The sequence below is a fragment of the Scylla paramamosain genome, chromosome 22, assembly GCF_035594125.1.
Source record: "Scylla paramamosain isolate STU-SP2022 chromosome 22, ASM3559412v1, whole genome shotgun sequence".
Classification (NCBI taxonomy): Eukaryota; Metazoa; Arthropoda; class Malacostraca; order Decapoda; family Portunidae; genus Scylla; species Scylla paramamosain.
Window position 1 is genome coordinate 18,712,430 of NC_087172.1, and position 12,500 is coordinate 18,724,929.

The following is a 12,500-nucleotide window of genomic DNA, read 5'->3' on the forward strand; positions in this document are numbered from 1 at the left end:
TTTATTAATAGTTTCAATTCATATTATTCTGTATTATTTTAATACTGGTTATCCATGTGATGTTAATGTTATCCCTCTCTCTCTCTCTCTCTCTCTCTCTCTCTCTCCTCTCTCTCTCTCTCTCTCTCTCTTCTCTCTCTCTCTCTCTCTCTTCTCTCTCTCCTCTCCTCTCAATGGGCCTCCTGGGAGAAGAAAAGTTACTGGAGTTTATACATCAGGGAGGGAGGGAGGGAGGAGGAGAGGAGGAAGACGGACAACATAGTGTAAAGAAGAGGGAAACAAAAAAGAGTAGTGCGGAGTTGCTGGTAAAACTATTCCGAGAGGGAGGATCAAGTAGGAGGTAAGGGAGTGGAGAGAGGAGGGGTGGAGTGAAGGAAGAAGGGTATGGCACTGGATTGGTGAGGGATGAGGGAGGAAAGGATGATGAAGCTGGAGGAATAGAAATGTAGGGAGGAGGAGGAAGAGGGTGATTATGGAAATGGGAAGGAACGGAGTAGGAGAGAAGATGGGAGGGATAGTGTGGAAGATGGGGAGTAGGAGAGAAGAGAGATGATGACGCTGGAGATGAAGGAATAAAGAAATTAAAAGGCAAGGAGGAGGAGGAGGAGGAGGAGGAGGAATAAGATGATTTAAAAATGGGAAAAAAAGGAGGAGAGAGGAGAAGAGTAGTGTCGAAGATGAGGAGTAGAAGAGAGGAGGGAGGAGAGGATGGTGTGGAGGAGATGCCTTTTAGTGGAGGGAGGGAAGCTGGGGGACTCTGAGTGAAGGTGAAGATGAATAAAAAGTGAAGTGAATAGACAAAATAAATCAAAAGTAAACGAATGAGATATGTATAAAAAAGTATGTGTGTGTGTGTGTGTGTGTGTGTGTGTGTGTGTGTGTGTGTGTGTGTGTGTGTGTGTGTGTGTGAGTACCTTGAAGGCGTCCCGCATCTCCTTCTCCTCGTCCTCAGCTGGCCGCTCGCCACCTCCGCCCATGTTACACACAATCTCCACGAACTCGTTGAAGCTGAAGGTGCCATCGCCTGGAGGAGGAGGCCCAAGACATTAACACCTGCTGCAGAAGGAGGAGGAAGAGGAGGAGGAGGAGGAGAAGGAGGAGGAAGAGGAGGAGGAGGAGGAGGAAGAGGGATAGAGACATTCCTAGCAACATGGAGAATTGGGAGAAGAATAACACATTTAGCACCTTCAGGAAGAAAAGTTAGAAGGATTTACTCGTCTCTACCACCTGAAGAAGGAACAGAGAGAGAGAGAGAGAGAGAGAGAGAGAGAGAGAGAGAGAGAGAGAGAGAGCGGACACCAACAGGAGGGAAATACTGGTGGTGCCTGGGAGGAGGAGGAGGAGGAGGAGGAGGAGGAGGAGGAGGAGACTGACACCAACAGGAGGAGGGAAATACTGGTTGTGCCTGGAGGAGGGGAGGGAGGAGGAGGAGGAGGAACATACCCAACACCAGCAGGAGTACTGGGGAAGTTGGGGGTTGGGGATGATGTGGGAAAAACCAGAGAATGTTGTGGGTTTTGGACACGGGCTCTCTCCTTTGGCTTCTCTCTCTCTCTCTCTCTCTCTCTCTCTCTCTCTCTCTCTCTCTCTCTCCTCTCTCTCTCTCTCTCTCTCTCTCTCTCTCTCTCTCCTTTCGTGCCTTCATGTCTTAAGGTTATACACTTCTCGTCCATATTCTTCTTCCTCCTCCTCCATACTCTTTTTCTTCCTCTTCCTCTTCCACATACTATTCTTCCTCCTCTTCCTCCTCCTCCTAATCTTCTTCATATTCCTCCTCCTCTTCCTAATCCTCTTCATATTCCTTCTCCTCCTCCATCATCATACTTTCTCCATTCATCATCCTAAGGACTATTTTACGTGACCTGTTCCATATCATCATGCCCCTCCCCCCGCCCCCTCTCTCTCTCTCTCTCTCTCCCTCTCTCTCTCTCTCTCTCTCTCTCACCGCGCCTCCTCTCACCCCGCCTCCTCATCCTCCGTGGAGTCGTGGGAGGTTCAGGGGCACCGGAGGAGAGTTGAGTCCCGCCCCCTGGGAGGCTGGCCGCTAAGGGCGCTGGTTGGCGACTCATGGTGGTGGTGGTGGTGGTGGTGGTGGTGCTGGTGGTGGTGGTGCTGGTGGTGGCGGTGGTGGTGGTGGTGGTGGTGGTGGTTTCTTGTGTTTTCTTGATCCCTTTTTTACGTGTATGTTTTATCTAGTTTTTATCTTGTTCCTTTTTTCTTTCTTTTTTTTTTCCTCTCTCTCCGTACGGTGCGGTATTAAGGCTCTCTCTCACTTTTATGTTATTTTCAATGGTTTAATCTTCTGTCTTTTAGTGTCTTTTTTATCGGTTTGTTATTTCCATATTCGTTCCTGCCTCTTCTTTTTATTTTGCTTTGTGTCTCTCGATCCTTCCTGCCTCACGCGTGGATACGAACGCAAAGGTGTAGTTGATTTCGCGTACGTGTGTATATACACGCAAGCACGCACGCACGCACACACGCACGCACACACACACACATTGGAGTATTCATTATTGACGCGGATGAAGAAAGGTATGCAATGTAACTGACTGCTACTACTACTACCACTACCACTACTGCTACTACTACTACTACTACTACTACTACTACTACCACTACTACTACTACATGATTTAAAGGGTACAATGTAAAGAATTAAACTATCACATACCTTACTGTAATAATTCTTTTGCCTTCATACAAAATTACATTAGCATTATACTTTTTTGTTACTATAAAATACGTGACGATAATGATGATGGTGATCATGATTACTACTACTACTACTACTACTACTATCACCCTCCCTCCCCGACTCGCATTAAATAAATGTTTCAAGAACAAATCTAGAAGGACACGTGAGGAAGACTAACGAAGACTTCTCCTCCTCGTCCTCCTCCTCCTCGAGATAGACTGAGGAGGACCCTGCCACTTGGATGGGAGAGAGGGAGAATGAAGGAGAAGTTACAAAAAGGTCTATTCCAGTGGAGGTCTCTCTCTCTCTCTCTCTCTCTCTCTCTCTCTCTCTCTCTCTCTCTCTCTCTCTCTCTCTCTCTCTCTCTCTCTCTCTCTCTCTCTCTCTCTCTCTCTCTCTCGGCACTGATAACAAGTTTCGCGTTCTCTGACTTTTAATTCAAATGTTTGTCCCTGTCCGTCTGGCTGTCTGTCTGTTTGTCTTTCTGCCTGTTTGTCTTTCTGTCTGTCTGTCTGTCTCTCTCTCTCTCTCTCTCTCTCTCTCTCTCTCTCTCTCTCTCTCTCTCTCTCTCTCTCTCTCTCTCTCTGTGAAAAGTAATAAAGAAAGAAAAGAAAAGTAAAGAAAAGAAACCAAGTGGGAGAAAAGAAGAAGTGGTGCTGAAAGAAAAGAAATTAAGGTAAGAGGATGCGGTTTTTCTCTGTCCGAAGAAGAAAAAGGAGAGAGAGAGAGAGAGAGAGAGAGAGAGAGAGAGAGAGAGAGAGAGAGAGAGAGAGAGAGAGAGAGAGAGAGAGAGAAAGTTACGTATTCTAGAATGAAATTAATACTTGTAAAAACTTTCTGTAAAATTTGCGTGCCTGTGTGTGTGGTGTGTGTGTGTGTGTGTGTGTGTGTGTGTGTGTGTGTGTGTGTGTGTGTGTGTGTGTGTGTGTGTGTGTATCAGAAGCAATAGAAACCAGTATCTTTATAAAATATACCAACACACCTATTTCACACACACACACACACACACACACACACACACACACACAATCAAACTTAACCCAGCTACTTACACGCACGCACGCACATATCAAACCTAACCCAACTACCTAACTGCACGCACGCGCGCGCACGCGCACACACACACACACACACACACACACACACACACACACACACACACTCGTCAACATAGAATCTAAATGGAATTGACACGAAGTTTATTCCCTGAGAGGTTTAGGGGGCAGGTAGAATTCGAGGAGGTGGAGGTGGAGGAGGAGGAGGAGGAGGAGGAGGAGGAGGAGGAGGAGGAGGAGGAGGAGGAGGAGGAGGAGGAGGAGGAGGAGGAGGAGGAGGAGGAGGAGGAGAGGGGGAGGAGGATATAGAGGGGAAAATGAGATGAAAATTGATGGAGCGGAAAAAAGGGAAAGAAGGCAAGATTTGATGTAGGGGAAGAGAGAATTGAGGGAAAGGGAGGGGAGGGGGAGGGAAGGGAAGGGATAAGGAAAAGTAAATGGAGAAGAAAAAGGGAAGAGAGGGAGGGGAATGAGAGGGAAAATAAGGGGCAAAGAGGATAGGAATGAGAATAAAAGGAAAATGAAAGAAGGAAATGGGAGGGAAAACAAGAAAGGGGAAAAAGGGTTGAGAAAGAGGGAATAGAAAAGCGAATGGAGGGAGGGAATGAGAGGTAAGAAAGAGGTGAGAGAAGAGGAAAGGGAAGAAAGATGGAAATGTTATGGAAGAGAAAGGGCAGGGAAAGGCGGGAAAAGAGGGAGAGAAAAGAGGAATGGAAAAATATGGTGAATAATGAAACAAAGGGAAAGTGAGAAAGGGAAATGGGAGGGGAGAAAAAGGGAAGGGGAAAGAAAGGGTGGGTGGTTTCTTGGAAAGTCTAATAATGTGATAAATTTTATACGTGAAACACTTTTTTTTCTTTCTCCTTGTTGAGAGAGAGAGAGAGAGAGAGAGAGAGAGAGAGAGAGAGAGAGAGAGAGAGAGAGAGAGAGAGAGAGAGAGAGAGAGAGAGAGAGTACTAAATTTAAACTTCCCATATCTGGAGGTAAAATTGTATTGATCACGTCACTGATTGAGCATATACATTCTCTCTCTCTCTCTCTCTCTCTCTCTCTCTCTCTCTCTCTCTCTCTCTCTCTCTCTCTCTCTCTCTCTCTCTCTCTCTCTCTCTCTAAAATGAGAGAGCGAATGTGTCATCTTCAACTTTTACCAGAAGTTTCTTGCAAAGAGAGAGAGAGAGAGAGAGAGAGAGAGAGAGAGAGAGAGAGAGAGAGAGAGAGAGAGAGAGAGAGAGAGAGAGAGAATTATTGGTCAACTTTATAAAACTATGTCAGAGACGTTATTTAAATTGATTAAAGCACGCGAAAGTCAGTCTCTCTCTCTCTCTCTCTCTCTCTCTCTCTCTCTCTCTCTCTCTCTCTCTCTCTCTCTCTCTCTCAAGACAGCCGCAAAAGTGGGTCGCAAAGAAGAGAGAGAGAGAGAGAGAGAGAGAGAGAGAGAGAGAGAGAGAGAGAGAGAGAGAGAGAGAGAGAGAGAGAGAGAGAGAGAGAGAATGAAGAGGCTCTCCAGACAAAACGAGACTTAACCAGACTGACAAGATTCACGTCATGGGGCCTCCGTGAACCTGCGACCAGGAAAGCGGCAACAGGACAAGAAAAGAAGCAAAGGAAAAATATAACAGGTAAGAAGAAAAAAAAATAAAAAAAACAGTAGGTAAGAATAAGAGGAAAAAATACAGTAGGTTAAAAGAAAAGGATAAAAAAAAACAATAAGTAAGAAGAAAAGGAAAAAATAAAATAGGCTAAAAGAAAAGGAAAAAAATACAACAGGTGGAAAGAAAAATAAACACAAAAAATACAACAGGTAGGAAGAAAAAGAAAAAAGTGACACGTAAGAAGAAAAAATGCAGCAGGTAAGAAGAAAGAAAAATTTAATAGATAGGAAGAAAAAATATAAGCAAGTAAATATAATACAAAAGAAAAGAAAAATGCAATAGGTAAGAAAAAAAGAAAACAGATAACAAAGAAAGACGAAAAGACAATAAATAAGAAGAAACGAAAACAATAGGTAAGAAGGAATGAAGAAAAAATACAAGAGGAAGAAAAAGAAAATGCAACAGATAAAAAGAAAAAAAGAAGAGAAAAATAGAACACGTAAAAAGAAAAAATAAAAAAAAATAAGAAGACTTAAGAAAAAAAAACACACTTAAGGAAATCTAATCAACCTACTTAATTATTTACAGGTGTTTTAAAAGACATTAGCTAGTATTACCCACACCTGACAACTCTAGACACCTTTACCCACACCTGAAAAGCCCTAGACAGATTACCCACACATAAAAACCTTAGACACAAAGCTTTTCCCGCACCTGACGACTTAGACACACCTTTAACCACACCTGAAAACTTCTAGACACATCTTTTCCCACACCTGATCTTATACACCTAGACACCTTTAATTAACGAGTCACCTGTGTTAATTCTAGCGTGCATGGATCAGGTGTGAGGAGGTAGTGGAAAGGTGACTAAACTCTCCTAGTATATTTGTGTTTTTAAAAGGTATTATTTAATATTACCCACACCTGATAATTTCTAGACACTTTAATTAACTAGTGTCACCTGTATAAAAGTGTAGTGTGTATAGGTTAGGTGTGATAGAGGTAATGAAAAGATGACATAACTCTCTCTCTCTCTCTCTCTCTCTCTCTCTCTCTCTCTCCTCTCTCATCTCTCTCTCTCTCTCTCCCAGTGTTGGTAAGAGAGATGGGTCTTCCCCAGGTAAAGGTGAGGGAAGGCCAGCGGGTGGTTAAGTGCAGGTATTACCGCATTACCTGACCTCTTGATGATGGATGAAGGGGGTGGGTGGTGGTGGTGGTGGTGGTGGTGAATGGTGAGGTGTAAGAGTATTATGGTGCTATTATTTTGCATGTTATTTTTGTTTTTATAGATAATGTTGTTGTTGATGTTTTTTGTGGTGGTGGTGGTGGTGGTGGTGGTGGTTGTTATTGGTGGTGATGCTGTTATTGTTGTTGAAGGTGGTGGTGATGGTGGTGCTGTTGTTATTGCTTTAATGGAATGTTACTGTAATTGTTACTTGTTATATATATATATATATATATATATATATATATATATATATATATATATATATATATATATATATATATATATATATATATATATATATATATATATATATATATATATATATATATATATATATATATATATATATATATATATATATTTGCGTGTATCCCCACACGACACGAAAATAAATAAACAAATAAATAGGAACACAAAACAAAAGCGAATCAAAAATACAGAATGACAAATGAATGAATGAATAAATAAATACATAATTACTTAAACACACAACAAATTTTCTCTCTCTCTCTCTCTCTCTCTCTCTCTCTCTCTCTCTCTCTCTCTCTCTCTCTCTCTCTCTCTCTCTCTCTCTCTCTCTCTCTCTTCTCTCTCCTCTCTTCTTCTCGCTCTGTACTCCACACACGCAAGCACACAAAAAGTCCACTTGAAAAACTCCACTTTGAACTTCCCTGTGCTGTCACTTCAGGGAGGGAAAGAAAAAAAAAACTTTGGGAGAAGAAAAAAGTGAGGGAAAAAAAATACCCATCGAAAAGTTGTTTTAGTCCAGGTTCAATAAATTTCAGGTGACACATTGGAAACTTGAGTCTGTCTATATCTGTCTGTCTGTATATAGGTCTCTGTCTGTCTATCTGTATGTATATGTATCTCTGTCTGTCTGCGTCTGTCAGTCTATCTGTAAAAATGTACATAGTTGTCTGTCTGTATAACTAGCTATCTCTGTTTTTATCTGTTTGTTTGTCTGTCTGTCTGTCTGTGTATGTCTGTCCGTCTGTCTATAAACTTAGCTGTCTTTGAGTTTTCCTGTCTGTCTGTCTTTATATATCTGTCTTTGGGTGTGTGTGTGTGTGTGTGTGTGTGTGTGTGTGTGTGTGTGTGTGTGTGTGTGTGTGTGTGTGTGTGTGTGTGTGTGTGAAGAATTTGTCTTTGGTCTTCCTGCCTTCCTGCGAAAGTGAGTGAGTGAGTGAACGGATGGATGGGTGAGTCTATCTTTCCGACAGGTCAGTCAGTCTCAGTCAGCCTGTTAGTCTACCTTTCTGCTTCAACTTTCTAGAGTGTGTCTGTCTGTCTGTTAATCACACACACACACACACACACAACTACCCAGCCACCCACGGCCACACACAAACACACGCACTTATGCCACCAAAACACAACTGGAACCGGAAGAAAAGATGAAGAACACAACCTCCCGGCAAGATGCTTTTCAAAGAAGCTCATTAAAACACACACACACACAAACACACACACGGCGGGGAAGTCGCACATGGAAACACGGCCACTCGCTTCATCGCAACGAGTTAATAAGAGCAGACTTAAAGAGTAAACAGAGAGAGAGAGAGAGAGAGAGAGAGAGAGAGAGAGAGAGAGAGAGAGAGAGAGAGAGAGCGGCGCACTTCACCGACCCACCACCACCAAGATTCCAACACTGACTGAAGGAAAACCTCTCTTCCCGGCGCCTCCCTCCCTACCTTCCTCCTCCTCTTCCTCCTCCTCCTCCTCCTCCTCCTCTCTGAAACTCCCCGGAATAAAAAAAGTGAGGATGCCGGTTTCGGGGATAAAAGAAAAAATAGGGAAGAATACTAATTAATTAACTGGATATGCGTATGTCTATGTTAACTAATGCTGAGTTGTTGTTGTTGTTGTTGTTGTTGTTGTTGTTGTTGTTTCTGGTGTTGCTGTTGTTCCTGGTGTTTTTGTTGGTAGTAGTAGTAGTAGTAGTAGTAGTAGTAGTAGTAGTAGTAGTAGTAGTAATAGTAGTAGTAGTAGTAGTAATAGTAGTAGTAGTAATAGTAGTAGTAGTAGTAGTAGTAGTAGTAGTAGTAGTAGTAGTAGTAGTAGTAGTAGAGCAGCACCAACAGCAGCAGTAGTGGTACATAAAGGAGATATTCACACACACACACACACACACACACACACACACACACACACACACACACACAATTTATTTAATAATATACACGTTCCTTATTGATTATATAATTTTTTACCTGAACTAATTGGACTGAGGACAAAAATAATGTGGTTTTGATTCACTTGCATCTCGAGGAGGAGGAGGAGGAGCAGGAGGAGGAGGAGGAGGAGGAGGAGGAGGAGGAGGAAATGGTGAGGCAAGATAGTGGCTAGTCACGATAAGGAAATGAGATGGGTGGGGGAATTTTCAATGTTCATTATGATGACGATGGTGGTGGTGGTTGTGGTGGTGGTGGTGCGGTGGTGGTGGTGAGGTTGGTAAGTGTTGTGAAGGGCGGAGGAGAGAGAGAGAGAGAGAGAGAGAGAGAGAGAGAGAGAGAGAGAGAGAGAGAGAGAGAGAGAGAGAGAGAGAGAGAGAGAGAGAGACAAAATATTCTGTTAGAACGTATTTCCCATGACCAATCTACGTATATACTGAAGGTCACTCACATACACACACACACACACACCTGCGGCCAGTCAGTGTACGGCTTCTATGCCTATTCAGTTAGTGTATGCCTACCTGAGAGAACCCCCGAGGGATTTAATGTTCTCAAATAATTGTTAGATGAAAGGGAACCACAAACCAAAATAGTATCTATCTTCTCCTCTTCCCTTTCTTCTATTCCTCCCTTCTTTCTTCTATCCTTGCTATCTCCTCCTTTCCTTCTATTCTTCCCTTTCTTCTTCCATCCTTCCCCTTTGTTTCCCTTTTTTTTTATTTAAACATATTTACATCAGACTTAAAATAACACGTCTTTTTGTGCCGCTTCTCTCCTCTGCTTCTATCCTTCTCTTTTCTTTCCCTTTCTTTACTCTTTTCTATCATTTTCCTATTTTGTTTCACTTTTCTTTCCTTTCTTTCTCTTCCTCCTTCCATCCTCTCTCCTTATCTGATTCCTTTCGTCTTTTCCTTACTTTTTTTTTCTCTCTCCCTCCCTTCCTCCCTCAATTCCTTCATCCCTCCCTCCCTCCCTCCCTTCTTGTTTGCCTTCTTCTCCTTCTCCCCTCTTCCTATCCTTTCTCTCTTCCTTCCTCTTTCCTCTCTTTCTCCTTTCCTTTACTACTTCCCTCCCTTCCTCTTACAAGTTTTCCTGCCCTCCATTTCCTCTTCCCTCCTCTTTTTCTCTCCTTTATCCCTTCTTCCCTATATCCATTATTTCTTTCCCTTCTTTCTTCCCAAATTTCTTCCAACGTTTTCTTTTTATATTTTTCTTACCTCCTCTCTCCTAATCCCCTCTTCACATCCTTTCCTTCATCGCTCCTTTTTTTTCCCTCCGTCTCCTTTCATTCCTTCGTTACTTTTCCTCCTCTCCTTCCATCACTCCTTTTCCCCTCCTTCCATCCCTCATTTTACCTCTCCCTCCTCTCCTTCAATCCCCTCTTTTTTCCCTCCTTCCTCTCCTTCCATTCCTTCTTAACCCTCCCTTCTCCCCTTCCATCATTTTTTCCCTTCCTCCTTTCCTTCCATCTTTCTTCCCCTCCTCTCCTTCTATTCCTTAACCTTCCCTCCTCTGCTACCACCTCTTCTTCACATCCCTAACTCCTTTCCTACCAGTCGCCCCTAAGCCCTCCCCCCCATGCTGTCACTGGGATGCTCTCAGCCTCATCCAGCTCTGTTCTTCCCAAGAGAGGCCGCATCTCAAGCCCTTCTCTTCCGGAACCAATGCACGAAGGACCCTTAGACAGAGGAGCCGCTGCTGGGTCGCCCTTCATCGCTGCATCGACTCATCTGCCCCTATTACATAATCCCGGGTCATCTTCCACCGTTGAAACCTCCCAGTAGCTTCAGTTGTCTTTCCTCTACCTTCTCTGTATTGTTATGTTGTTTTGTGTGGTGATGCAGGAGAGGGAAGTGAAAATACCTATACCGTTTAACTTTTCTAGTGCTTTAGTCTTTTCTTAACCTGTCTAGCACTGTAAGAATGGTTTGCATGTGAGGTTATTGTAATACTGTTTGCATGGTGACGCAGCAGATGAAAGTGAGAAAGCCACTACCGTTTAAATGGTGACGCAGGTATGAAAAAAGTAAGAAAACATCTACAGTTTAAAATTTCTAGTGTTTTAGTTGTCTTCCCTTAATTTTCCTAGCACTGTAAGCACTGTTTGCATGAAAGGTTATTGTTATGTTGCTTGTATGGTGACGCAGGAAAGGAAAGTGGGAAAAAGCTCTATCGTTTAAATCTTCTATTGTTTTGGTCGCCTTTTCTTAACCTTCCTAGCACTAAAAATTGTTTGCATGGTGACGCAGGAGAGAAGTGTGAGGAAGCCCGTTAGTTTTGTCCTTTTACGGTGCAGATATATTTACGAGAGTTTAGGACAGAAATAAAAGTGAGACAACAGCTCAATTTTTGCCCTTTTACGGTACAGAAATATTCACGAGACTGCAGGAAAAAGGTATCGTTCAAAGAGTTATAGGAACTGAAGGGGAAAATTTTTGTCTAGCCATGAAAAGTTTAAGAATGGAAGAGCACACAAGGTTGGCTCAGAAAGGATGTTATGCTGGGTTTGCTCGATGCTAAGTCAAGTGAAGGCTTTGTTTGTTCCTACCTATAATATCTCTGTCTGTCAGTTTAATTCTGAGCCATGCGAGTGAAAGTTTTGTCTGTTCGTCTGTCTGTAGTACTTGTAGCTCTGTATGTCTAATTCTAAGCCATGTGGGTGAAATTTGTCAGTTCGTGTCTTATGCAGCTTTCTATCTAATTCTAAGCCACGTAAGTAAAAGTTCAGTCTGTCCATTCCTGTCCACGAGCTCTTTCTGTCTAATTCTAAGCGATGTATGTGAGAATTCTGTCCGTTCCGAAGTATAGAAGTCCTCTGTCTGTAACTCTTTTAAGTCTTGTATGTGAAAGTTTTGTCTGTTCCTATCTATATATAATTGCTGTTGCTCTCTGTCTGTCTTGGATTCTTTCTGTTGTATCCAGACTGTCCGTTTGCTTGTAAGTCCTATTCGTAAGGCAATGTTCACCATTACGTGTTTACCATTATAACCACCGCCAGCACCACCACCACCACCACCACCACCACCAAACAACAATACAAACTATGCTACATTTCTTTTCTGTTCGGTGCACGGAGCTTAATGTACTCGTGTATCCTGTTTCTCAATACAACTACAACCACCATCACCACCACCACCACCACCACCACCTACAACAACAACAACAACAACAATGTATAATCCTACATAAAAGAGAAAAGACAATTATATTTCCGCGTCCTCATTAAAGAAACGTCACTTTTTTTTTTTCTGAGACACATGAAGGGCGGGGTGAGGAGAGGCCTTGACTTGCGAGGAGGAGGAGGAGGAGGAGGAGGAGGAGGAGGAGGAGGAGGAGGAGGAGGAGGAGGAGGAGGAGGAGGTCGCGGTGTCTGTGGAGGAGGCTCATGTGCGTACTAAGGCCAGGAATAACCTCCACCTCCACCTCCACCTCCACCTCCACCTCCACCTCTCCTCCACCTTCTCCTTCTTACCTCATTCCCTCTCAAGCTTTTCATCCTTTCTGTCGGAAACTTTTCTTATGGAGGATTCATTGTATATCTGCCCACCCACCCTCACTAGACACACACACACACACACACACACACACACACACACACGTCGTCATTACTATTATTAGCATCAGCAGCATAATAATTTCTTTTCCTTATTTATTTCTCGAAAACAAACATTAGGATTAGATGAATAAATGATTAAGTAGTAGTAGTAGTAGTAGTAGTGTTATCCTATTTCTCCTTTCATTGTGCAGCATCCC

At 43.0% G+C, this 12,500-nt stretch overlaps 1 protein-coding gene across 1 annotated transcript in view; it reads right to left on the minus strand.

The window, feature by feature from the left end:
- Window positions 1-12,500, minus strand: part of LOC135111731 (neo-calmodulin-like) — a 51,052-nt gene that overhangs the window by 5,758 nt on the left and 32,794 nt on the right. The window contains 1 exon segment of the mRNA XM_064025394.1: window positions 915-1,024. Coding sequence (XP_063881464.1) covers window positions 915-1,024 — 110 coding nt within the window.